We start from the raw sequence: 27,928 nt of genomic DNA, 5'->3' as shown, positions 1-27,928 counted from the left end.
AACTACCACACGTTCTACTGATGTTTCTGATCTTTCTTCCCTTATTTAAATCTGTTTTTCTTTACACATGGACTGTACAAACTATACAGCATAATTCATAAAATTCTGAATTTTTTGCATGCATTTAATTATCCTGGAACCACTTTTTTTCTGATTCTAAAGAAGTAAACCCATCAGTTAAAAATGTTTTACAAACTTTATGTTCTAAATGTACACCTAGAGGTTAGAGAGCTAAAAGTGAGTTTGGGGAAAAAAGTGTTTTAAAAGCTGTGTGAAGATCACCAACCGACTGTGCCCGGAAGAAATTAACCCTTTACACAAGCTGCCATCTCGCTGCTGTAACATTCAGGGCAAGGTGGCGCCGTTATCCTTTAGCTGGTTTTTGTTTAACTGTTGGAAACATCTGGACATCCTGAAGCCGCCTTCTGTTCAACCTCCAGAAAACTGTTATTTCAGGTGTTGTGATGCTAAACATGCAAAGTGCCAAACATAACTCAAGTAATTGTCAACACTTTGGCCATGACTGCAGCAGGCTGCATCTGGACTTCTGCTTGGAGATGCAAATTTGTCATGGATGTGGAATAAGGACAAACTAAGATGACAGGGCTGCAGAAAGTGGCATGGAGACTTTCTCGTCCTGATTAGAAGCTTTGCTATAATGGCTGAGGAGGATCCAAGGTCAACATGCAGAAAGTCTGAATAGTTTGAGGAGCTTAAGAATCCTGATGAACCTTTGAACTGAACCATCCGCTGCAAATCATTTCTCCGATCTTTGGGAAGGAAAAATGGGGGAAAATGGTTAATTGAGGTCAGGAAAGAACATTCATGTACTCACAAAAGCAAATTGAATCATTTGGGGGGGGGGGGGGGGATAAACACATTTGATATATTTAACATAAACAGTTAGCCATTCATGTTTTTTTTTTAAAGGTGCAATGTTATTTCCATCTGCAAACAACTGTGCTGCATTTGCCTACCAAAAAAGCTGCGGTTCCAACGAAGAGGCCAAGCACCACAGCTGCTTTATTATTGAAGAATATTTCCATCTCCTTTGGGCAGTCCTGTTAAAAGCAGAAGCTGTTAGCTCTAAACGTTCAAATTTTTCAGGATAATAGTAGTTTGTTCTCCCTGTAGATGTCTGGTTATGTATGGCAACAAGATGGTGAATAAATCTAAAGTAGTTATAAAAATGGAAGTTATTCTAAAAACATTTACTTACAAATTTCTGCTGTTTTTGGTCAAACATGAGACAAATGGAATAGAAATTATGCAAAATTGATCTGATAAATAAGCAGCAATGACTCACCAGTGTTTTCTATCACCTATCAGATTAAAGTTAAGGATTTAACTGTAAGCCAGACCTAAAATCTTAATGTTGGTTTTATTTGAGCAATTCAGAGGTTAAGTTGCTGATGTGCTTCAGATTATCCTGTTTGATTATTGGGTCCCGTTTGAGGAAGCGAGAGGAGTGGGATTCAAAATAAGGTTTGGGTTACATCCCTGCCTATTGTGTCATTTTCAGCATCAAATCCTGAATCTGTCAAATATTTCAGCTGTAATCTGAGATGAGAAAAAACATCAGAAAAGGTGAGTCATCTACAGGAGCCCACAGATATTGGAGAGTGAATAATTATGATCCATGCAATCGAATGCATTTTTAATGTTAAGTCTGAAATTTATCCAAATATGAGAAAAAGACAAGCTCTTTGTGCTGCACTGGTATTTCACTAAAGGCAAACTGTCAGTGGAGTTAAACTGTTACTGTAACGCAGAGATGTTCATTCGATCTATCCCGACTTATTGGACAGGAAAGCGTCCCTACCTGCCATGCAAGTCCACACTACAGCCGGACAGAGATCAGAAGATCTTTTTTAATCTTTAATAATTGAATAGCTGAGGTTTTGCTATATTTTGCATAAAGGTAGAACAAGCAATACCTAAAACATTTTAGGATTTAATCTATTTTTTCTGTTTGTTGAAATAACTTTGGTAGGGACACTATTGATCTTCAGTTTCATTGTGCCTTTGCAAAAATATTGATGCTCTTTTATGCTTAATTTCAGCATCAGGGCACTTTTTTTTTTAAGAGAACAGCATTTCTTGCTACAAAAATACAAATCTTATAAGCACTAAACACACTACATGCTTTTTATCAATGTTTAAAGCATCACTGGCTCTGATGAATGTGGAATTAGGACTCTTTCCCACTTTGAAAAGGTTTGCATTTAAACTTACCACCAACTAAGACAGTAGGTAAATACGTACCTATTTAACCAAATATAGTCTGTCAGCTACATGCGGATTTATCCTGAGTTTTCTTTTGAAGATATAGAATTGGGCAGAGGTAAACGGAGGTAAACCCCACTCTTATTTTTTTTTTATCTAATATGCTCTCTCTGTATCATGCAAATTAATGCATTCAAGGGAAGGTAAATAAATGTATTTACATGTGCACTGGAACTATAAGAGGAACTGACACTGAGCATTAAAAATAATACACTATACAATTTATACATCTAGGCTGTAGTTACTCTGTGTAACTAGATCCTAACGTTGGTAATTTTCATTTCTCAAGTTCCAGAAATCAAAACTCTCTCTTGCTTCTTTACAGATCTGCAATCATAAGCTTTCCCCTGTTTCAGCTTAGATATTTAGTTTTTTTAATTGTACTGCTGTCATAGCCTATTGAAAACCGCCGTATTCTAGCGTCATTTATTGTTTTTTGCGCTCCAAGAACGCACTCGTGCACACATACAGAGTAGAAAACAATCAGTAAGAGAGAAGGAGGAACTTAAGGCAGAAAAATCAGAGAGAAAAACAGCGCAGCAGAGTTCCATACGCTGCTATGTGAAAGTTAAAGGAAAGACCAGGCAGCTGCAGCTACCAGGCAGAGGAGCTGCGAGAGGAAAAGAAGCCACTGCTGCAACAACTACTGCTGTAAATTATAAACATATTGTTCACATCCAATTGTTGGTAGGGACAAGTAGGTCGGTCCAAGATTTTGGTAGGGATATGTCCCTATGGTCCCTATGCAAACCTACGCTCATGCTATAATTGATTTCTTTGATCAAACCCCAACTTACGTCGGTATAATCTTGTCCTCTGGTATCCACTTTTGGGCACGTCTTCCTAACCAGCTCTGTTAGGGGGTCTTCACTACATCCGCAGCAGTGGAGCTGTAGAGAACAGAAGAGGACCATCAGAGAATATTTAACACAACATTTTTAATAAATCCTTTAATATTTAACTGGAATTTTTAGAAGATATCTAATTTTCTTTGGCTGTTACTTTTGATCTTTCATGGAGTCACATAGGGTCATATATTCCTGACAGCCAAACTTTAATTCCACCAAGATGTTTAAAGTGGTTCTGAGTCCCAACATGAATCTTAATGAGGATAAAGATTAGGGTGCTGCTAAGTAGGCTCCCCAATCTTTACAGCATGTAGGGTATCATCATCAGATAAATCATGGAAATACCAGTGGAAACATGGAAACAAAAGCAGCTCAGCAACTATAAATGATTGATTCCTTTAGTTATTTAAAAACATAGAAATCATCTTAAATGCCTCAAAATGAAAAACGTATTTTAAACAGAAGTTAATCCATTTCCAAAACTATATGAGAAATCATTTGAAGGATTTGGTGAAATGGAAATTTGAAAGGGAAGAATTTGGAGCTTATGTGCATTGTTTGAACTTTTAATATCCACACTAGAATCATCTGACTGCCTGTGGTCTCCTGTAAGACCAGGATGCAGAACAAGGTTGAATTAAAGCTGCTGTTATACTCAAGTGTGACCCAAACAGTGGGACTAGCTGGGTTTTGGTTAAAAAACAACGCCTAAAAAAACACCACTGGAACCTTTTTCACATTTAGTCACAATGCAACCACAACCTATGATGATTTTTATCAGTATGGTCTCATCTACGAGCCAAGACTCCAGAAAAAATGGTGCCTAATAAATTTGGTTTAAAGTTATTGGAAAAAATTATGTTTAAAAAAAAAAAAGGAGATATTTTTTAGCGATTTTCTGATTTTCTTTTTTTGTTTTGTTTTCTTTTTAAATAATCTGCACTGAATTTGAGCAAACTAAATGATGGACTCTACAACCCACAGAAGTGTCTTAGGTAGAGCTACCAGGAGACAGGCCAGTACACCAGGAGATGTTGCGAAGGCTGTAAGGAGGGAAACGACCCAGCAGCAGGACCGCTACCTCTGCCTTTGTTTAAGGAGGAACAGGAGGAGCACTGCCAGAGCTCTGCTAAATGACCTCCAGCAGGCCACAAATGCGCATCTGTCGGCACAAATGGTTGGAAACAGACTCCATGAGGATGGTATGAGGGCCCGACGTCCACAAATGGGGGTTGTGCTTACAGCCCAACACCCTGCAGGACACTTTCCATTTGCCAGAGAAAACCACAATTGGCTAATTCTCAACTAGCGCCCTGTGCTCTTTACAGATGAGAGCAGGTTCCATTGCTTTAAAATTTTATTTTATTCATGATTTTTGTGTGATTTTGTAATCGGCACATTCAACTTTGCAAAGAACAAAGCACTTGATGAGAATATTTCATTAATTCAGATCTAGGATTTGGCCCCTTTATTTTCTTGAGTTGCCCCTCTCTTAAGTATAATTTCTATTTTAAATCTAGAAACTGGAAACACAATAGCAAACTTCCTTTACTTGTCTTCTTTTTATTTTGTATTTTGAGGCTCTAACTTATTTTGTGAGAATAAGTATCTTTGTACAGGCTGAAGACCCTTTATCTACACCAACATATTTGTAAAGCAGAAGAAAAAAAGTTGTTTTTTATATTACAGTTAATATCTGATTTTTATTTGGATTCACCATCTGAGCTGAAGCTTTATAGAACACAGCATGTGGAAATTATTTTATTTATCAGATTTGCATCCATCAATCCATTTTCTTACACACTTAATCCCAAGTGGGGTCATGAGGGGTGTTGTTGCCTATCTCCAGGTGTCTATGGGTGAGAGGTGGGGTCCACCCTGGACAGGTCACCAGTCCATCACAGGGCAACACAGAGACAGACAATCCTTTACACTCACACCTAAGGAGAATTTAGAGAAGCCAATTAACTTCAAAAAACAGTCATGTTTTTGGACTGTGGAAGGACGTCAGAATACCTAGAGAGAACCCGTGCATGCTCAGGGAGAACATACAAACTCCATGCATGCCCGGGAATCAAACCCGGAACCTTCTTGCTGCAAGGCAGCAGTGCTACCCACTGCATCACTGAGGAGCCTCCATCAGATTTGGATATTACACCAAATATTTCCCCTTTATTTTACATCTACTTTGTTTACAAATTAAATACAAATCTTTGTAAATGTTACTCGGGTGCAGGTTATACAGTGACGCACGTTGAAAAGTAAAGACAAACACGCTGCAACACTCTGCAGCCGTAAGTGAAAGTAAATGAGGCCTAGGTGTGATATAGGAGATGCTTACCATGCTGTGGAAGAATCCAAGAGTGACAGCCATGGCTCCCTCTTCATTCTTCACATAGAGCTTATAAACATCAACGTATAGATCTCCAAGCATCTTTCCAGCCTTATCAATGAAATGTAATCACATTAGGAATAAGAAATATCTAATCTAACCAGATTATGTGTTTCCGTTTACCTCATCCCGGTAGATGTAAGCAAGCGCTCCAGTGGTGATTTTAGCTGCAGCCAAGAGGAACAGAAGGACAGTAAACTGGAGAGAGACGGAGAAATCGCATGAAAGTCTGAAACTACAAAAGGAATCAGTGAATACAGGAAGATTTAAAGAAAAAGTGTTCCTTTTCATTAAAAGTCCTCTCATCTAATCCGTCTATTGGAGTTGATGTCTCATGCAGTGTTCTCATGACCTCACCAAGTTATTTTTTTATTTATTTTTATTCAAACACACCGCCTTTAGTTTGCAGTTTGAGTCGGTTCCACCAGCTTTTGATCATAAAGATAAATGTTGTTACTGTAGTGATATTAACCCTCTAAAGTCTGAGTAGGAAACACTTTTCATAATGAACAATGTTCTGGAAGAACATTTGGATCTAAGTTGATCCAAAACAATATCTCAGTCTGCAGATGAAGGTTATGAATTAATAAATTTTTCAGTTAATAGGTAAAGTGTTAATTACGGAAGAGGATTAGGGCCTCTGAAAAAAAAAAGTTAACTGATTTTTTAATTTTATTTCAGTTTAGTATGGGAAAAAAGTCAGAATTCTGACTTTAATCTCAGAATTCTGACTTTAATCTCAGAATCCTGACATTTTTTCACAGAATTCTGACTTTAATCTCAGAATTTTTACTTTTTTCTCAGAATTCTGACAGATAACAAACATGTTAGCATCAAGCCATAGCCATGTCTGTTTTAGAGACTAGCTCTCTTGTTTTAATGACCTTCTGCTCCTCGATTAATGAGGGGACCCCCCGGGCACGTGAAAAGTTGCCTAATTCCGTCATTTTCCACCAATGTGTCACTGGTCCTCTCAAACAACTCACATCTTTGTCAATGAAGCTTAATGCTCCCACATCTCTTCCTTCATGGTGCCCATCTACATTAAGATCCAAAATTCTGAGATTAAAGTCAGAATTCTAAAAAAAGTCAGAATTTTAAGGATAAAGTCAAAATTCTGAGAAAAAAGTCAGAATTCAAGTCCGAATTCTGACAAAAAAAGTCAGAATTCTGAGAAAAAAGTCAGAATTCTGAGATTAAAGTCAGAATTCTGACTTTTTTCCCATACTAAACTGATTTCAAAATCAGTAAACTTTTTTTTTTTTTTCCAGTGGCCCTAATCCTCTACCGTAGTTAATATTTGGATTCTCATTCAAATATTTTTGTCATTCTTACCTTTTTTTCCATTTTATAATTTCAAGAAAAAAACGCCTTCTGATTAAATAAAATGCAACCGTTCAAACCGACTGTTGATGAGATGATGGAACTATTGTATTTTAATTTATTTAATATGGTTGTAATTATCTTGAGTTGAATAAATAATATTTTATTGAAAATGGGTGCAGATAGTACATTTATTTTAATTCTCTCTTCTCCTTTTCATTCATGATTTCACCTGCAGGGGTTTTGTTATGTTGTTTTCTCTTTCATGAATAAAAAATAAAGAAATAATAACTTAAACAAATCAATACATTCAGTCACGCTTTCTACAGTGACGAATAAAGGCATTCTGAATCTAATGTGTGTTTGATCTATTTTATTTTATGAGAATTTGTGAATTATGGTTTTTATTTTTGTAGCTTTATCAATTTTGATACCAGGATGGAAAGTAATCTGTTAGGATTTATTAAGCAGCATGGGCTTTATAAAAAAACAACAACTCACCACTCGCAGAGCAATTTTGCCTTCAATACAGGCAGCATACTCTCCAAATATCCCCACAGCCGCCATAATAGAGCCCAGAGTTACCAGGAAGTAAACAGCTGATCAGAGAGAAAACAGGAAATAATTTTAATCTAATGCAAATTTCTCAGATACTGAGAGGCTCCATGTTTATTGCTAACTTATTTACCAACCTTTGTTAAACACCTTTAACTCAATGGCTTCTTTGTCATTGTCGGATGTCAGATCAGAAACATCACTGTTGTTGTCATGGTAACTCAGCCACAAACCGAGCACCAATGATGTAAACCCTGCTACCTGCAAAATAATCAAATAAAATAAGGTAAATCATCTAATTTTACATCTTTGGGTCTCAAAAAACTAGACCATCATCAGAATCTCAACTTTTATCAGATACAGTTTAATTATAGAAACTTAACTAATGGAAATAGAAATTTAAAGCATGAATTTTGAACCAACATGGCTGATAGAAAATCTATTATGTCTCTAAGAATGAGTTGATTTTAAAGAGGATTTTTGACACTAAACTGTCAAGGAGGTGATTTCTGGCACATAAAAGTTCTGTATCCTAGTTATTAATGGTAAGTTGTGTGAAAGGAAAACTCTTATGGCTTTTAGAAAGGTGCGTTCTGTCCTTTGAGCTTCCGCTAAACTCTGGGGCATCGATTTCTAAATGAAATGTTAAGTTTATTTGCATCTGAAAGTCAAACCACAGCCCTCTGAACAACAGACCACTTGGTTCAGAAATGACTCCAATCGGACATCTGTAGCTCATCTGTAGGGCTCATCTGTGTTTAGCGACTCTTGCTGTGAGGCTGCCCTGAGTTCTAAAATAGATTCCGCTTTAAAAATCCTCTCAAGGCAGCATCCTCCTCTGTTGCTTGGTTGCTCCTCGATTGTGTAGCCAGAATAAAAGTCCATTTAGATCAGTGTTTTTTAAATACAGTCCTGCAAATTTTAGGTTTTTACCTTCTTCCACAAATCATTCTTTAGAAAAATGGGTGATTAACTGCAGCTACTGCATCACAAGTATGGAGTGAATTTTGTTCCATTATTGTTGCAAGCAAAAAAAAAAAACACATTTTGTAAAGAGGCTGAAAAAGAAAACACATTATGTAAATAAAAAATTGAGTAGATGCAGTTCAGAAATAATACTTTGAAAAGCATTTTAATAGAAAAAAAAGTGTTTTTCTTTTATAGATTTTTATTTTCAAATGTTATTTTTTTTCATGTTTTTTATTTTTTTGTTTAAATAAAAGTTTACACATTTTCTATTTTCTATTTTTTTTCTCCAAGTTTCTCTTTTTCAGATTTACAAAATATCTTCTTTCTTAATGGTGTTTTGCAGGTCACATCCTCTTCACTTCAAGCCCATTACAAACATATATAAAATGTGTCTTCGCTCCTGACTCCAGAGGAAATCCGGCCCCCAGAAGTGAAGAAAAGGTGATCAGTTTAAAGTAATTTGAAAAAATTTAAATTGTAAAACCCAATTAAAAGACAGTTTTTGAAAAATTATTATGAAAATTTGATTTAAAAAAATACAATTGAAAAAATAAAATAAAATAAAAAATGTTATAGAATTTTAGAAATATTAAGTGGAAAATAAATTCAAAACATATATTTTTATTTTTTTTCTAAAAAATAAAGGCAGTTTCTCTAAAAAAATGTGGATTAAAACTTTTTCAAAGTTTAATGGACTGCAAAATGTGTTTCATCTTTCAAATTTTCCATTTACATAAAGTCTTCCTGGCTTGCAACAATAATGGAACAAAATTCACTCTATACTTTAATGGCTGCTGATGAATGATGCTGGAGCTGACATACTTCTAAAACATGGAGGACAGTTGGGTCCCCTAATGCAGAACCAGAAACAATACTGACAATATATACTAAACAATACTAATCAGGTTGTCAGTTTCCAGAATGTTTTTTTCTATACAAAATTTTTGACACACAAATTTGGGGTTTTAATTATCTTTAACACCAAAATTATAAGAGAGCAAGCTAACATATTTCCTTCTTAGTATAATGAATCTATATATGAGTTTAACTTTCTAAAATAAGGAGCAAGAATTATCAACTTTTTCACTATATTCTGTTTTTTCAGACAAACATGTATAGAGTATCACAGTCTATAATAAATATATCATAAATAAATAAATAAATAAATAACTAAATAAATAAATAACTAAATAAATAAATAAATAATAAATACAATTTTTCCTTTTGTATCGAATTTACTTTCCAATGATATTCTAATTTATTATGCACCAATGACCTATTGTCCAGTTTGTTATGTTATCAGGCTTTACGCATCTTGCCTTATATATAAACCTGTATCTTATTTTTTCATAATTGATTCAAACTTACCAAATAGATGATATTGAAAGCAATGATGGCGTATTTGCAGAAGGGCCTGGAAACATCCGCAGAAATGATAAAGTGCGACTTTATATTTGCAACAGGAGGCATTGTCCCGACACTAAACAGAAATCAGAAAATTAACTAATGTAAAATATAACTCAGGAGGGAGTCTTTTTCCGGTAAATCTCATGCTAATGTTATCAACATCTAAGTGAAAAACAAAACACAAAATCTCACTGGAAAAGCTCAAGTTGTGACAGAAATAGATGCACTCATATCACTGTGAGAAGGTATAGGTTCAGTTTTCTATTACAGGTGAGCTCTTTTTTTCCCTCAGATGACCCCGCCCCTCTGCTCCTGTCCTGGCCTCTCATTGGTTGAGAGGTGTAGCTAATCAGCCAACCAGGGAGCTTGCAGGAGACCCACAGGTCAACTTTTAATAAGGTATTTAAATATGTTTTTGTAAAGTTTATATCATTGAACCTATTGACCATATTTAATCCCTTTAAATGTACTAACTCCCAGGAGTAAAACACATATATTGGAGTAAAAGACTGGATTAAAAAGATAAAAATTATTGGCTCAGCATAAAAGGCAATAGAGGTTATCCCACCCCTTATTAATATTTGATTACCCATAAGGCTATAAACAATAGCAGCCCCTAAATGTAGTTTTTTGTTGTTTATCATCAGGCTGGTTAGAATAACTTAATTCTTTACTGTCAGTTTCTAACCAGCTGAGGCCAGGATCTGCAGATCCCACATATTCTGGACTGGACTTTTCCTCATTTTACAAAACATAATCACCACATGGATTTTTTTTCTCTAAGCTTTCTTTTAAAAGAACACATTTTGCACCATTGCTCGTTTGCACCATTTTCTCATGTCTTTTTTGCTATATAATAAATAATGGATTGCACAAATATATAAAGAATGGTTTGCGCGTTGTTATCATGTGAAACCAAAGTATAATCCAATTTTATTCACATACATTTAGTCAATAAAGCTTATCCTTATATTACTTTGAAGTTATTGATTACTACTCAAGAGTCATGAACATTTTCTAAAGCAGAAAAACCTTATAGCTGCCTGACACACTCCCTTAACATATTAAAACACATTTTAACTCCCTTATAATTAAATCAGGAAGTTATTTAGCCATGAAAATTTGCATTACTGTGATTTAATCTGTGAATTTCAGGTAGGAAATACATGAGAAATGTCCGATTGAGAGCCAGATTTGATCTGTTGATTAAAGGCCAACCATTTTATAAATACAAAGATAAAACAAATTTTAAAACTTTAAAACAAACACTGCTAAAAATAACTAAATAAAAACTCAGGTGTAGAATGTTTAGAGGCTTTAATCCCATTTAAACTGGACTAAAATCATTTCACTGCTGTTTTAATCCATTTTATTTCATTTCATGCCTTTTCCAAATGTAAAAACATTAGAATAAAACAAAACTATTATATGGTAGACCATGGTACCAGGTCAAGATTAGTACATAGTTGATATTTAAACAAACTCATTCTTTATTAAAGTAACTTTATTACATTTAAAGAACCATGTGGGTTATTGTCTTATTAACAAAATCCTGATACTTCAGCACGGATGTTTATCAGATCGACACTGGCTGCTGACGACACAGATTCAAAGCTATTTTAAAGAGAGCATGGGTTATATTAATAAACACTTCCTGCTCCAACAGATGAATAAACCCCTTTTATACAAGCTGACGCTTTCTTTCTAACCACCAAACACAGAATAATGAGTTTACCTTTACTTTGGATGGAAGTTAATATTGAGAACTTTTTAGAAAAGTTAGGTTTCAACAATTTAGATAACTAGATTTAGTTTTGTGCTATAACTTAAAAACTCTTTACAGCTCAGAACCATGTTTATACCCTACTTTTAAAATAAAATACTTTATTATACATATTAAGACTTTCACATTCAACATTTGGTATTTGACATGTCGTCTGGAAATGCTCCCAAGAAGAAAGTGATTGATGCACATCCTACTCTTTGTGAAACGTGTTTTAATATTTTTGTTAAAAAGATCACAGAAGCTTGAGCTTCTATTTCCTGTTCTGTTCTGACCCATGAGCCTCTGTTACTACTCTGTTTAACCAGTTGGAGGCAGTGACTCTGGCTTCTCTCAAAATGATTGTTGGCTGTTTAAAGCCTGGTGGCTTTCCATATGATGCTGTTCCTCCTCAATTTTTCAAGCAGGTGTATTGTTAACAGTAGTCTGACCTCTTATCTAAAGAACCTGCTCTTGATCCTTAAATAAATTCAAACTATAGGTTGATTTCTATGCTTCCCATCAGTTCTACAATTCTTTTAAAGGTGCTTTATAATCAACTGATGGCCTTATTATAAGAGCATGATATTTTAAGGTTTCCAATCTGGTTTTAAATCTTTATACAGCTCTGAATCGGTTCTTTTAAGGGTTTCTAAATTATATTTTTTAGCTACAGATTCTTGAGGGTTTGTGATTCTTGTTCCCTAGGACCTGACTGCTGATACAGAAGACCACAAAATATTACTCGCTCGTTTGGAACAGTTGATCAGCATCAGTGATAAACAAACTGATTGGTTAAAATAATCAAAACTGAACCTTCTGTGTCTCCCTTGGTGATAATAAGGAATTATCTGTTCCCTTATTGTGTGGAGTACCACAGGGCTCAGTCTTAGGCCCTCTTCTTTTTACCCTTTAACTACTTCCCTTTGGCTCAATAATGAGGAAGCATGGTTTATTTCCAGTTATGCTGATGATAGACAAATTTACATTTCTCTACGCAGGAAAGATGAGAACTCGATTAGCGTGCTATTAGAATGCCTTGAAGACTTAAACGGTGGTCCTTCATTTCTTAAAATTAAATTAGAGTAAGACCGAGGTCATGACCTTTAGCTAAACATCAGATGCTCCCTCCACTGACCTAAGTTACCTAGCCCAGAACAGGAAGTAAGTTATTACTAACCTTAAGGTTTCAAAATGGATGTTGCTTCTTCAATTAAGGCAGTTGGCCAAAACAAAGTCCATTATTTCCAAAGAGCATTTAGAGACAGTAATCTCTGCCTTAATTTCTACTGGATTGGATTACTGCAATGCACTTTATGTGGGGGTTAGTAGCTCCAACATTGCTTGATTCAAAAGAGTGCAAAATGCTGCTCTGCGTCTTTTATCCGGCACTCATAAGCATGAAAGCATTCCCCCCATTTAAGCCTCATTACACTGGCTCCCTGCACATTTTAGGATCTATTTTAAAGGTCTTTTGTTTTTAAGTCTCTTCGTGGTCTTGCTCTGTCTGCATCCTCCGGTTGACCCAGGTCAGCCAATCAGCTGCTTCTTAGGGGCATAGGGGGGTATCTTACTTCAGCTCCAAAATTGCGGAAAGAGCTTCCATAGTGTTCCTTATTGTTTGATTTTTTAAATTACTTCTTAAAACTCACCACTTACGACACTTTATGAGATGTTGATGTTAGCCTGTGACCTTAATTTTATTAGACATTTGTAGTTATTTTAATTGTTATATGTATTTAATGCTTTAATTGTTCGTATTTAGGTCACTTCCCTTTGTCACGATTCTGTTCATAACTTTTATGAGCAGAAGCCAAGGTGTTGAAGGGATCCGTTATGGTGGCCTTAGGATTGCGTCTGTGTTATTCGCAGATGATGTGGTTCTATTGGCTTCATTGGGGCGTGATCTACAGCAGCGGTCCCCAACCACCGGGCCGCGGAACGGTACCGGCCCGTGGGTCATTTGGTAGCGGACCGCAAAGAAAAAAGTATATATATATATATAATTTTTTGACGATCAGAGTCTGAGTGATGTTTTATTTTGAAAAATATAAAAAATGGCGGTATTTTCTCCCAATTACATTAGTCAGTGCATCTGTGCCTCTTGACACAGGTTAATTCAGTTCAAGACTCATCCTATCTTTCACATCCTATCATTGTGAAGCGGGATTTTCTGCGGTTACAACGACCAAAACAATACGGAGCAGACTGGACATCAGGAGCACACTTCATGTGTCATTGTCTCCGATTACGCCTAGATGGGACCGGCTTGTTGTTTTATTTTTTTGTGTTTGTCCGTGAAAATATTGTCTGACCTACAGCGGTCCGTGGTGCAAAAAAGGCTGGGGACCACTGATCTACAGCTCTCACTGGAGCGATTCGCAGCCGAGCGTGAAGCGGCAGGGATGAGGATCAGTGCCTCCAAATCCAAGACCATGGTCTTGAGCCGGAAAAGCGTAGAATGCCTTCTCAGGGTTGGGGAGGATGTACTGCCCCTAGTGGAGGAGTTTAAGTATCTTGTGTATCACGAATGAGGGGAAGATGGATTAGGAGATCTATAGGCGGATTGGTGCGGCGTCTGCTGTGAAGCGTGCACTGTACCGGCACCGCTGTGAGGAAGAGAGAGTTGAGCCAAAAAGCAAAGCTCTCCGGCAGATTTACCGATCAATCTAAATTCCTACTCTCATCTATTGTCATGAGCTTTGGGTCATGACCGAAAGAATGAGGTCCTGGATACAAGCGGCTGAAATGAGTTTTCTCTGTAGTGTGTCTGGGCTCTCCCTTAGAGATCCGGGGAGGATTCAGATTAGAGCCGCTGCTCCTCCATATCAAGAGGAGCCAGTTGAGGTGGCTCGGGCATCTGCTTAGGATGCCTCCATGATGAGGTCTTAGGGGCAAGTCCAACCGGGAGGAGGCCTAGGACACGCTGGAGGGACTATGTCTCTCAGCTGGCCTGGGAGCGCCTTGGGATTCCCCTGGAGGAACCGGCCCAAGTGGTTGGGGAGAGGGACGTCTGGGCCTCCCTACTGAAGCTGCTACCCCCGCGACCCGACCCGGATAAGCAGAAAATGGATAGCTAGATGAATTGTTCTAATTTAGGTCCTCTGAATATGAGCTTGCCTGCTTTTGTTGACTGTGCAGCACTTTGGTCCCCAGGGAATTGCTTTATAAATAAAGTTGCAATTGATCTCCTCCCTCTCTCAGTCCCACTCATCCTCCAACTTATTCCTCCAGCAGTGTCAAGACCCCAGGAGGAAGAATACTTAAATTCATCTCCTAGGTTTCTCATCCAAGTGAATGTCAATTCACAGCATCAATCATCTGCCGGGTCCCAGCGCCAAATAACTTATTTCATCCTTGTATGTCAATGTTAATCTGTCCAGGTTGAAATAATGCTGTCTTTGGATATTTTACAAGTAAATATCAGTGATACTCTGCATTTGTAAATACAGTAAAAATAGGTTTTTCATCTAAACTGTTGCTTATTTCCTATTAAACGAAGCTATTTAAACCAGCTGATGAAATCAGTAAAATCCTTGTTTATTATTACTACTTTCCTTTATGTTTGCAGGAACATTGGGGTTAAAGGGAAAAAATGACACTTTCACATATTATTTTTTTAGATGTTTTATGGAAACATGCACAGCAATAAACCTTTAAGAGAAAAACAAACTGTAACGTAAAACAATGCAATAATCTGGGCTACATGTGAAGAAAAATAAGGCATTTAGATTCTAAACAATTTTTTCCAATATATAAAAAAAAATCTTATACCAAGGCAACAGTTTTGATCTACAGCTTTAAAACAAACACATTTTTTTTTATCATAAGCTGCTGACACAAAAAACTTTTTTATTTGGTACTCAAAGACTTTATTTTACATCATGGCTAATCTTGTGGTCCTTAAAACACTAGTCAAAAAATAAAAAATAAAAAAAGCAGGTTTAACATAATAAAAAAATCTATCTCTGTACCTTTAAACCTCTAGAAATATATAAAAGTTTTAATGTTAAAAAGTGAATAAATCTACAATGATTCGAGCATTGCACGTGAAAAAAAGCATCATTACAGTGATTGAAGCACAGAAACAAGATATAGTAAAAGAAATGTTCAAACTTTTTTTTTTTTATTTCACCAAAATACAATCAAAGCTTCTAAAAGCTTGACTTTATGAAATGATCCCTTTATTTCCCTTTTACATTTCTGACAGCGATGTTCATCAGTGTTCCACTGTGGAGCAAACAAAAATCAGCCACTTAAAATCTGTGATCACGGAACATAAAGAATCGAGCTAATATGTAGCGTCGTAGCATGCATTCTTGGTTTTACAAAAAGGCTCAGTGTGGCTTTGCTACTAGATTTTGCAGCTAAATCGTTGTGTTTGTTTTGCATTGTCGGATTACCAGGCTCGGGTATTTGCAGGCCTGTTTCTGCTGATTCGGGGTATCTTCTAAGTTGGTAAATCTAGTGCTGTACGACACTTTCAGCAAACTGGCTCCAGGAGCTGTAGTCGGTAGTTCACACAAACAAGGGAAAAAGCTGTAAACACTGATCTGCTGGTTGAGTTTCCAGCGATGGTAGCTGAAGATGAGGCGGAGGCGGCTGAGGGCCCAACCCTTACCAGTCCTCCTGTTCTTAGTACACAGAGGAATAGTAAGCCGTTATCTCCTGATGCTCTTTCTTGATCTGTTTCAGGAGAACAGCGGCGCAGACCAGGGCAGTAATCTGTCATGCAGACACAGAAGGAGGGAAATAAAGAGCAGAATAAGGGACAGAGGCCCCACTCAGACCTGGCATTAACATCCATCCTGGCTGTTCTGATCATCATTTGATCAGCTCTAAACACACTCAACACTGTCTGAGCTCTTTGCAACTTCTCTTTGCATCAATCAAGTGATGTAATCTGTCCGCTGCAGAGCGTATGAGAAAAGCAGCTAAATAAGATCTTATTGTTCAGGATAGATTTTGATGCCAGGCTGTGATCTACCTGCTTCCACCTCTACAGCAGATCAACATTCAAAACAGACCCATGAAGACAGAAAGACAGGATGTTTCCCATTATTTGCTGATGATTTGCACACAAGCCAAAAATAGAGCATATATGACACTGAATAGGAGTGATTTCTATGACTAAAAGCATCTGAAGGAGAAAATCCAACCCGAATAGATCATAAAAGGGAGCAACCTTTTAGTGTTTAATGGGGGTAAAATAACGGACATTATCCCTTTTTGGATTTCAAGGATGAACCCAGTTCTAGTCAGTGGTTTACGTCCAATCCTCAACGTGGCCATGAATGTTGCACTGATGTAAAGCTTTTACAGATTTAGTTAAACCCCTCAGTTCTGATAATAATGATAAATATTTTTTTTCTAAAAGAACTAGACCCAGAAGTTGAAATTAAAGGGAATATTTGTCTAATCCAAGCAGGTTAAAAAATAATTCCACTTTTATCTTGTCCTTCAAAGGTTGCTTTGAAGCTATCTTTCTGATAGCCTATCAGACTGACTTCAAGTTCAGCACTAAAACAATAGAATCCTTGTTTTATCAGAAATGATAGCCGTTTGGCTTCTTCCTATAGGCAGAGCTGCCTCTTTCTGGTTAATCTGGTTCCTGGACATTTCCGGGTCATCCTTAGCTGTCTGGTATGAAAGGCAAAGTTAAAGCATCTAGGATGGCCATGACCTCGACAGCTTTAATTTGAATTTTATTTCAATTTAACTGAATCTAAGAACCAGGTCCAGACAGAATGAGGACAGATGCTAGGAGCTTGTTTACGACTAAAAAATATCTGTTTCTTGTAGACGAGTTAAAGGACAACTACCTAAATCTGCTATTTATACGCAAACATGTAACAATTAAAATTGAAAAAGAAATTCAGATAAACTCAAACTTCTTTATCTAGTTCTTGTTTTGAAGTTCTATACTATAATCTGAAATTTAGAAATCCTAAATTGTTTGTATAGTCATGACCAAGGTGGATGTACGTAAACATCTGACAGGATGGAGGTGCACTGATGTCACCAAACTGTTATAATATCTTGGTGACTTCCCCAAACTGGGAGGGTTTTTTTTTTTTGTAACTTGGGGGATTTTTCCTTCTGAAGAGCTAAAAGATGAAGTGTGATCAGGTTGAGTGAAGTAACGTTTTCTCAGATCATATCATTGTGAATAAACATGAAACCCCAAAAAGTGACCCTGAAGTTTAAAGAGACGACTTTTAGGCCTGAGCCAAGGGAAGGTTGATGGTAGGCAGGGGTGTGAAGACGACTGGGTCCTGATCAGGGAAGGAGTTGATGGAGTTGGTGACGTGCTGAGGGTATGGCTGAGGATATAGCTGAGGGGCAGCCAGGGAGGGAGTGTTGGTACTCAGGATAATGTACTGAGGAGATGAGGAGAGCCGCCGAATCTGTGAACTGAGCACTCCGCTGCAAATCATAGCTACGGTCTTTTGGTAGCAATGATGGAAAAAAATAAAATGAAAAAACAAAAGTGGGAGGGGGTGGGGGGGGAGACAGATGATCAAACTTAAGAACATGAGCAGAACTCAAACAGAAGCTTGTGAATAGTCTGTTTTTCTCTCTTATCCCCGTTTCCCCCTCAGATCTACCATTATATTTTACATTGATGTGACCTTCCTATTTGCGGAGAAATTTAACTTTATCTGTTACCCTATTTCAAATGAATCTTCATCACTTGCTTTTAGACTAACAAATGTGCAGAAAGTTGCCTACCAGAAGAGCTCCAGTTCCAACGAATATGCCCATCACCAGCGGCGCTCTGCTTTCAAACACGTTCACAATGGTCAGAGGACAGTTCTGTGGGAGAACAGAAGCAGAGAGACGTTAATCGACAGTTCTGGACCTGGACTAAATGCATCAGTAGAAAACTTAATTGCAGTTCAGAATAACACATTTTAAATAAGCATTAGAGACTCTTCCTTTTTTAAAGCCAACATTCATTTGTTGCAACTAAAGTCAACATGAAAACATACGATGAATCTAAGGTGGAGTGTTTTCTAGAGGTGAGACATTTAATTCAGTCATCAATGACTCCCCCTGTTTCTCTAGGCTATAAGTAGAATATTATATACACCATTTCTAAGAATAATGAAAAAAACATGTCATCCGATTAGGTCAGATGTGTAGAACTTTCCTGAGCCTGAAAGCTTTACAGAAAACAAACTAATTTCAAACTTCCCAATATTCATAGTAAAATAAATACAGTAGCCTGTAAACTTAGTAAAAAGAAAACCAAACAACCCCACAGTATGATTCTTCTACCACCATGTTTCACAACCAGAATGTTCTGGTTGTGAAACATTTGGTCTCATTTGATGAGACCACCTTCTGTTTAATGGCTCCCATTTGTCGGGTCGCACATGGTTTGGTACCAGGCGCAGGAATGCAGAAACAAAAAAGAACAGCGGTTTTCCAAAGATGAAAATTCTAGCTGGAAATTAAATGTGGGAGCTGAGATGGAGGAGTAATGGTCTGGGCTCAAACACAGAAGTGTGGATCCTGTTTTACCCTATGAAGAACTATGCACTCATTTTTTCTTGTCTAACACTTCCAATCTAAATAAAATTCAAATTCTTGGTTGGAGCATCATAAGATTGCTTTGCAGGGTTACAGTGGCGTTGGATGTTCTGACTTTCAGTGTTGTTGTGTCCTTGGGCAAGACACTTCACCTGCATTGCCTACTGATGGTGGTCAAAGGGCCCGGTGTATGGCAGCCTCGCTTCTGTCAGTGAGCCCCAGGGCAGCTGTGGCTACAATGTAGCTTGCCACCATCAGTGTGTGAGTGTGTGTGTGAATGGGTGAATAACTGAATGTAGTGTAAAGCGCTTTGGTCAAGTCTCCTGTCCTGAAAAAGGCACTATATAAGTACATGCCGTTTACCATTTGCAAGGCACTGAACATCAAAACCCGGTTAATCATAGGATCTTAGCCATTAAAGTCGTAGGGAAGCAGCTGTTCCAACCGTTACATTTCTGAATTCTCCTGAGTGGTGCCCGACTTTACACGAGTGAAAAAAGTGAATGTGATTGGTCATTTCTCGAGAGGGCGGGATTGTTGTGGCGGAAGGTTCGCAAGCAAGTTTGGTTGTGGCCGGTGTCTCGGAAGCATCTTGCTAACCAGTTAGCAACTTAGCGCTAGTAGGTTCCCAATGGGAAATTCCATTGGGACCAAGTAGGACTAATTTGGTGACTTAGAAACGACACTGTCAAGGAATGCTATGGACAGAGGAAACATGCAAGAGGAAGAGAGTTTTGTGTCGGAGGTCGTGGATGAGTCTCCTCCATCATACATTTTTTATCTAGAGGAGGAAAGCGGGACGAAGATGTTGTGGAAGAGGACGCCAGGGCGGCAGAAGCTTGGTTTGGTGTAGAAGGCTTACAGCCGTACATGTTGGAGCCCTTGCCTCACAACGCTGCCAGTTCTGTTAGCTCTACGCCTGCTGAAGACACAGACGTCCATCCCCGTGAACACTGGGACGGAACTCAATGGGAAAGGAAATGATTCTTATTTCTTATTTCACCTGGTGCGTACATTAGCTGCGACATATGAATAAAGATGCTTTGACCGAAAAAATTTGATTGACAGACGTTGATTTATGATTGGCCGAATTTAGGTGTACAAGCTGACGTATAACTAACTGGCCTGCATAAGATAACGAAAAAATAACACAGATTTTAAAGGCACACTATGCAACATTTTTCAGTTAATTAATGTGTTCCATAACGTTTTGGATGATTAAATGCGTCATTTCAGGTTGAACAAAGGTATTCTCGGCCGCCCTGGTGGTCTGTGGGGGAAATACTGCACTTGCAATTGCAGGAGCACCGACCCGCACCCACAGGCTCAGAAGTCTCGTGAGAGTCAGTCTTGCTTTACGGCGAGAACTGCTACACCCCCCAGTTAAAAGCATTCTCGTTGCTAGCACAGTGGCGATCCTTGTGCAGTTATGCTACGTTCACGCAGCAAAAGCAGCAAAATCGTGTCTGCTGCTTCATTTTTGCTGCTTGAACCAGTTAGTTCTGACGCTCTGGCTGTGCGGTGCAAAAGTGTGTCTGACGCGCGTTGGGCGGAGCTTCACTATCCTTTCTCTGCCTTGCAGCTATATTTGCTGTGATCATTTGGAATAAAGTAGTTTTAATATGTGTTTAAATGAGAAAATACACCTGAAAACGAAATCAGTGCCGTCAGTTCATTCAGATTATTATCCTGCCTTCAATATTTTTTCTGTCGGAGCCGCTCAGACCCCACATACCAGCAGTGCGCCGACAGAAGGAACCCCTTCATCAGCAGCCTCTGGCCAGGTCACGTCCTCGCGGTTCACCGCGGCAGCTGGTAGGTGTTTTTCATCTAAATAATCCAAACTGCATATTCTGCCGGCAGATTTCTGCATTTTAAGTTAATTTAGGCGTCAATAAACTGTTTAAGAGGAGAGATCATAGCCTCTGATCATCAGCGCTCTGTCTCTCTCCCTGCTTCAGCTGCTCAGACGCGCTGGGCCTGCTGCTCCTTTGCTGCGCCTTGACGCGCGTCAACCATTGACTTTGCATGTAAACTCGCTGCTTCTGTCGCGCCAGCTGCGGTGTGAACGCAGCATTAGTCATTCGTTGCGTTAGCCTGTCTGCTAAGCTCAAAACAACCGCGCCTGGCTTGACGGAGAAACCAGGAGAACAGCTGTGCATATTTACGACAGTGCACTTTTACTTTCGCCCTCTGGGGGGAGTCTCGCTGGAAAATCAACACCGGTTGCATAGTGTACCTTTAAGAATGGATTTTTTTTAATAGAAATTTTCTAAATTTTGGGACAATATTGTCTGATAAAGAATACATTTATATACATGTTTAAGCCAGAATAATTTGACATTTAAATATGATTTACCTAAGATTTTAAAAAGTAACTCCACTTACAGACATGACAATGTGCTCCATAAAACCGTCAGGTTTGGGGCAGGTCTGCTTCACTAGCTCAATCAGACTGACTCCAGTCATTCCACAGCAGTGCAGCTGCAGAGCAGAGAACAACAGATAAGACAAAGGTTAAAAAAAATCACCCAGAAAAACAGAAATCCTGCACAATGGATTCCGTAAAAAGATCACTCTCACTCTACATTAACATAATGACACATTTCAAAGTTCGTATCGAAAACCAGCAAACAGTGGACACTCACTGAGTTGTGGATGAATGTGAGAGTGACACCAATCGCTGGGTCTTGGCTGTTCACATAGATGGTATATAAACTGACGTAGAACTCTCCCAGTCTCCGTCCGACCTTGGGGAGGAAATTCCAAACATGTAAATAAAATCTAAAATATTTGATTTCTGACTGGATGTAGACTGAAAACATTTTGCTTTTACCTCGTGGCTGTTTGAATAAGCGAGCGCTCCGACAACAATCTCAGCGATAGCCAGAAAGAAGATCAGGACAGAAAACTGAGGAGACAAGAAAAAAAATTAAATAATGAATGTCGCTGAATGTAACAGAATAGTAACTTAGTATAAAACTTGCAATAAAACCTACTTCCTGTACTCTTTTCTGTTTTGTTACAACTTCATATAAGCTTATTGAGGCATATAACCAGATTTAAAAGATAAAAGGCATTTATTATCATTTATGAGAAATCACAGAATGAAGCTTTTTTTCTTTTATTAAAAAAAAAATAAGTCGTACAGTATAAATGTGACCCTTTCATAACCCTGTGACCCTTTTTTAGTAGCTTGTTTACAAGGGCAGTGTTTAAAACTTTATATCCTGTTATTCAAACCATTTGCATGTGAATAATAAAAAAAAAAAAAATAAATATATATATATATATATATATATATATATATATATATATATATATATATATATATATATATATATATATATATATATATATATATATATATATATATATATATATATATATATATATTGTGTTTTTAACTTTCATTAGTTTGGTCATTCAAAATTAGTGCAAAGATGACCTTTATAGGGAAAAGGAATGACAAATCCAAGCTGCAGCAGCAGTTTCTGAACAGGAAAAAAAAAAAAATCAGTGACTCAATATCAAAGGATGCGCCGGATGCATTTTCTTACCACTTGCAGAGCACATTTCTTCTCATTGCAGGCCCCGTAGTCCCCAAACGCCACAACAAAGAGCATGACTGAGCCAAGAACGATCAGTACAGTCACACCTGATTGAGCAGGAAACAGAAGCAGCTTATTTTTAACAGGAATCTGAAGCTAATCTCTGCTAAGCGATCGCTGCAATGCACTGACCTATGACAAACGTGCTGGAGCTCAGTTGGTCTATTTCAAAGATTCCTCTGGTGCTGCCACTGAATCTAAGCCACAAGCCAAGGCCCAAAAACGCAAACCCCACCACCTGCAATAAAGAGGAAACAAAGTTAAAAGCATAAAATTGAAACGTGGTAAAGGTGTACACAGCCGCAGTTATCAAGATGTTCGCTTTACAATAGTCAAAGCTAAGCTGTGTAGAATTATAAACAATATATCAAATCACAATCATCAAACTTTTTCCCTCTGTGCCCAAATGTGAAGGAGATGCAATATTTGATGTGAAGCATCAACCACAATTGATGCTTCACATCAATGCTATCGATGCTAATAAATATGTTGAACAGCAGGAAAAATAGCAAATTTAAATACGCCCTTTTCATTTGGAAATAAAAAAAATTGTTTTAAATATGTGGATGAACCGTCTTTTTCTGTTTTGTGTGACGGGTAAGATAGCTGCCAATAAAAATGCAAGTAAGAGATGTGAAGAATTGAAAGTTTCGTATTTTCTTCCTGTTGTAAACTCGTATGCATGACATCAGATGTTTCATATGTGAGAAAAAAGGGTTTCGAAATTAAAAATACAAGTAACAACGTTACAACCTTGCAGCAGTATATGTGCAAATAACACATTTCTAAGTATAGATTAACAACCTCTGATGAAGCTGTTACACTCCTTACTGATTGGTGGCGCTATTGAACCAGATTTTTTTGCCTGCTGTCTTTAAATGAGAAAAAGAAGCAGAAAAAGCAGAACAATCAATAAAACCTTTTGCCGTTAATGTGTTGAAAACAGTTTCAAAATGTTTGACCAATAGTTTTATTTTCATCTTGTTTTTCTTTTTCGCATATATATTTGGTTGGCAAACAAACTTCAGTGGCATTACTGCCACCTACTGGTAAGAAGAGAAATACCTTCATCAAGTTGTAGATTTGTACTTGTAAATTTGTCATTCGTGCTTGCATTGTTACAATCATTATTATTGTTTAAACCTAACTCAAATAATAGGATATTAATAAGTTTATCTTAAGTTACCATTAAAAGATCAAACTCTCTATTATTTTTTAATAAACGAATTTCCCTTTGAGCATGGCTTGCTTATTTGCAGTAACTACTCTATAAGAGAACTAAACAATATAATAGACTGATTCACTCGTGTAATTTTTTTTGTCCAAACTGAGTGTACTAGTATGTACGGAAGAGAATAAGAGCCACTGAAAAAATAGAAAAAGCAAACTCATTTTCAATTTTATTTCAGTTTCATATACAGTAGGAAAAAAAGTCAGAATTCCTACTTTAATCTCAGAATTACGACTTTAATCTCAGAATTCTGACATTTTTTCTCAGAATTCCGACTTTAATATCAAAATTCTGACTATTTTCTCAGAATTCTGACTTTTTTCTCAGAATTCGGACTTTAATCTCAGAATTCTTACTTTAATCTCAGTTTCTGACTTTTTTCTCAGAATTCGGAATTTAATTTCAGAATTCAAACTTTAATCTCAGAATTATGACTTTTTTCTCAGAATTATGACTTTAATCTCTGAATTCCGACTTTAACCTCAGAATTCCGACTTTAATCTCAGAAATTTGACTTTTTTTCTCAGAATTCCGACTTTAATCTCAAAATTATGACTTTTTTCTCAGAATTATGACTTCAACCTCAGAATTCCGACTTTAATCTCAGAATTTTGACTTTTTTCACTCAGAATTCTGACTTTAATCTCAGAATTCTTACTTTAATCTCAGTTTCTGACTTTTTTCTCAGAATTATGACTTTAATCTCTGAATTCCAACTTTAATCTCAGAATTCTGACTTATTTTCTCAGAATTCCGACTTTAATCTCAAAATTATTACTTTTTTCTCAGAATTATGACTTTTTTCTCAGAATTCTGACTTTAATCTCAGAATTATGACTTTAATCTTAAAATTCTGACTATTTTCTCAGAATTCTGACTTTTTTTCTCAGAATTATGACTTTAATCTCAGAATTATGACTTTTTTCCCATATGAAAATGAAATAAAATTGAAAAATCAGTTCACTTTTTAATTTTTTTCAGTGGCCCTAATCCTCTTCCGTGAGAAGGGGCCAATAGCGATATTCGTGCAAAAAAAAAGGCACTTAGTGGGACCATGGCTAGAAAATGGTTTGTTTACAGCTACCAAATGGAATCAGGAAGGAGAAAAGACTGAGGTGGGGGGTTGTTGCTTAGGGAATAAAACAAACGAACAAAAACCTGATGCACAATCAAACATAAAGCCTGTCTGCCGTTTGCAATGTAGTAAACGGAATTAACCCCTCCCAAAAGACATCACATTAGAAACAGAGCATGGACATTTCCGAAGAAACGAAACTCTACATGTTTCTACTGTAGCCGCAGACCAAAGGAGCGGTGTGCGCTTCCGCCGCCTCCATCTGTTAATAAACAATTTCCACGCACCCTTTCCCTCTTATTCCATCAGCATTTGTCACTTACAGCAAAGATGATGTTGAAAATGATGAGAATGTATTTGCAGACGAGTCCACATCCGTCGATAGCCATGATGAAGGGTGGGTTTGTTGAACTGCGCACTTTTAATCTGGAGCTGAATGGTTATAATTGGAGCTGATCCAGCAGCACAGGCCTGCGCAAAACAAACTGCACTTTAGCTGACCTACAATAAGGGTAATAATTAGATTCTTACGCTTAAATAAATATGTAACAAGAAAATGATAAACTACCAAATGTGTCTGTAAATAAATTGTCAACCACAGAGATCAAATTAGCTTCTAGTCAAATAAATACCTCTCACTGTTTTCTGCTGTTAAACGGATGAGCAGCACTCGCCTTCAACGACAGCATCTGAAAAAACTGCGTGTTAGAATTCATTACCTCCAACGTGCGACAAGCCCCGCCTCCTCTACGTCCACCAAGCCTCCCATTAGTCGAACAGTTTGATTGGCAGGAATGGCTCCTATGAGGAAGAGGAATTGGGACTGCTGCCTCCACATTAGAGGACGCCACAGGAAAAATGAAACTTAGGGAAACGGACTGCGGCAGGAAACCTTTGACACACTATTACTGCAAGATGACATTTGTGTTTTAATGTATATGATCATATTTACTTTAGGAAAAATCTGCATCAAAAAATAGGTTTTCTGATGTCATCGGCTCCTATAACAGTAGATTGGTACCTGGAAAGAAAAACGAAACAACTTGAACAAGACAATAAAAAAACAGCAACAAAAAGAAAAAAGGGGCATTTAGGTCTTTCCTTTTTTCCATCCAACTGATCATCTTGCATAAAGTTGTAATTTCAATCCCTGAAAAAGCAAGATGTGTTAAAAAAAACATAATTGCAGTTAATAGAATAGAATAGAACTGTAAATTTACAGTCATATGTTTATATTACAGTTTATATATATATATTTTACTATTTTTTAAAGGCTGCACTTTTATAAAAGATTCTAATTGTCCAGAGAGCTGTTTCAAACGAAATTTCTTTTTGTTTTACATTTGTGTAAACAAAATGACAAATAAATCTAAGTCAGGGGCGTCTCTAGGTTTAAGACACAAGGGTGGCTCAGCCCCTAGAAGATAATGCGCGCGCACAGCGCGCGCCGAATTTTTTCAGTGCACCTGCTAAGGCGTTGTCTAAGACAAGGGTGTAACTTTGTGTTGAAAGTTGGTGGGGACGGCTCATAAGGAAAGGGAGCTACCTGCGCGACGCCTTTTTTTTTTTGTTGGAAAGGATAAAGCCAAAAAAATGCGAATAACATTTATCAATTTAATGCTTACAGTTGAAAACATAACTGTTACAATATTCACTTATATATTTTGTGCCAAAAATATCACATAAATCTAAACAGACAGTACAAATCAAATAAATATATCAATTTTGTAGAACATTTATTGACAGTCAATTTTGGGTCACGTTTTAAAATTAATTTACTTTTAAACCAGAACTCGGACAAGATCTTATGGGACCTTAAGCAGAATATGATTAAGCAACTCCGTCTTTCTGTCAAGAACATCCACCAGCAGGGTATCCAGGGGGGGATTTACCATTAGGCAATACTAGGCAGTTGCCCAGGGCCCCAAGTTCTGGGGGCCCCATAAAACTCTGTTTCCATTTATGGTTAATACAACTAATCCTTATTTGTGCACATTAATTATGTTTTTGCTAAAAATCCTTTGGCTAAAATGCCATCAGAACGCTGATAAATAGAGAGAAAAAAGGGACAAGAAGAGAGGGACAAAACCTAGAACAGATAATTCAATTCAATTCAATTCAATTTCAATTCAGTTTATTTATATAGCGCCAAATTCACAACACATGTCATCTCAAGGCACTTTACAGTTCAACCAGATCATACAGTCAAATTGAATGATCCAGATAATGGATGTCTATTCTATTAACATTTCTCTATCTGTAGAATGGGTCTGTTTTATGGGTTTTCTTCTCAGGGGGCCCCCTGCCTTTGCCTAGGGCCCCAAATTTCCTAAATCCGCCCCTGAGGGTATCAATACTGATTTGATAGAATCTGGGAGAGCGGACTATGTTCAACCATCCATTTTCTTTAACCTTATCCCTCAGTGGGATCAGGAGGTGCTGGTGCATATCTCCAGCCACGTTCTGGGTGAGAGGTGGGATCACCCTGGACAGGTCACCAGTCTGTCGCAGTATGTTCAACCAGCTTAAAAGTAATCGGTAATCAGATTTATTATTTGCACTTTTACTAAGTGAACTTTCTAACTCCCTTAAATCTGAAATTCCAATGCCAAAATTGTTTAAATCTTTTATCTTTGGACCCCCTGCAGAGTGACGTCACACCTGCAAGATCCTATCCTTACCTTCCTGCTAGATTGCAAAAAGCAGCTTGCTCATGAGTTGTCAACATAACACGCTAAATCTTAAATGTACGTGTAGGCCTACATATAAAAGAAAAAGGGGCGCAGTGCTTGCTACTGAATGGCAACACTATCAAAGTCAGGAAAAAGTTTTAAGTAAAGCCGGGATTAAAACAGTAGCTACAAGAAGCTTCAAATAAAAGGTGTTCTTTATGTTCAACCTAAACACCAACTCCGATAGACCATCAGCAGAGC

General features: G+C 37.4%; 2 protein-coding genes across 4 annotated transcripts; both read right to left on the bottom strand.

Annotated features, from left to right (window-relative positions):
- Positions 1-360: 360 nt before the first annotated feature.
- Positions 361-10,031, bottom strand: LOC119775734 (tetraspanin-2-like). The gene is made up of 9 exons (XM_038273808.1): positions 9,973-10,031; positions 9,742-9,853; positions 7,542-7,665; positions 7,351-7,448; positions 5,650-5,724; positions 5,476-5,577; positions 3,084-3,176; positions 978-1,061; positions 361-770 (listed from the first exon to the last, which is right to left on the bottom strand). Exons 2-9 carry the CDS (start codon positions 9,841-9,843, stop codon positions 714-716), a joined length of 735 nt encoding a protein of 244 aa, XP_038129736.1. The 5' UTR covers positions 9,844-9,853; positions 9,973-10,031; the 3' UTR covers positions 361-713.
- A 5,552-nt stretch (positions 10,032-15,583) lies between these two features.
- On the bottom strand, positions 15,584-25,784 carry LOC119775708 (CD9 antigen-like). 3 transcript variants are annotated; one of them, XM_038273775.1, is made up of 9 exons: positions 25,628-25,784; positions 25,319-25,466; positions 22,822-22,927; positions 22,639-22,736; positions 21,915-21,989; positions 21,727-21,828; positions 21,467-21,562; positions 18,275-18,358; positions 15,584-17,988 (listed from the first exon to the last, which is right to left on the bottom strand). In XM_038273775.1, exons 2-9 carry the CDS (start codon positions 25,382-25,384, stop codon positions 17,761-17,763), a joined length of 855 nt encoding a protein of 284 aa, XP_038129703.1. In that variant the 5' UTR covers positions 25,385-25,466; positions 25,628-25,784; the 3' UTR covers positions 15,584-17,760. The 3 variants fall into 3 exon arrangements, with proteins under 3 accessions (XP_038129703.1, XP_038129705.1, XP_038129704.1); XM_038273777.1 differs by having other exon boundaries at positions 15,584-16,267; positions 25,628-25,783; XM_038273776.1 differs by having other exon boundaries at positions 25,319-25,496; positions 25,628-25,716.
- Positions 25,785-27,928: the final 2,144 nt, after the last annotated feature.

The sequence above is a fragment of the Cyprinodon tularosa genome, unplaced genomic scaffold (assembly GCF_016077235.1).
Source record: "Cyprinodon tularosa strain WSP-4 unplaced genomic scaffold, ASM1607723v1 ctg89, whole genome shotgun sequence".
In the NCBI taxonomy this organism is placed as follows: domain Eukaryota; kingdom Metazoa; phylum Chordata; class Actinopteri; order Cyprinodontiformes; family Cyprinodontidae; genus Cyprinodon; species Cyprinodon tularosa.
The sequence above is the reverse complement of the archived record's forward strand: the minus strand, read 5'-3'. Positions and strand labels throughout refer to the sequence as shown.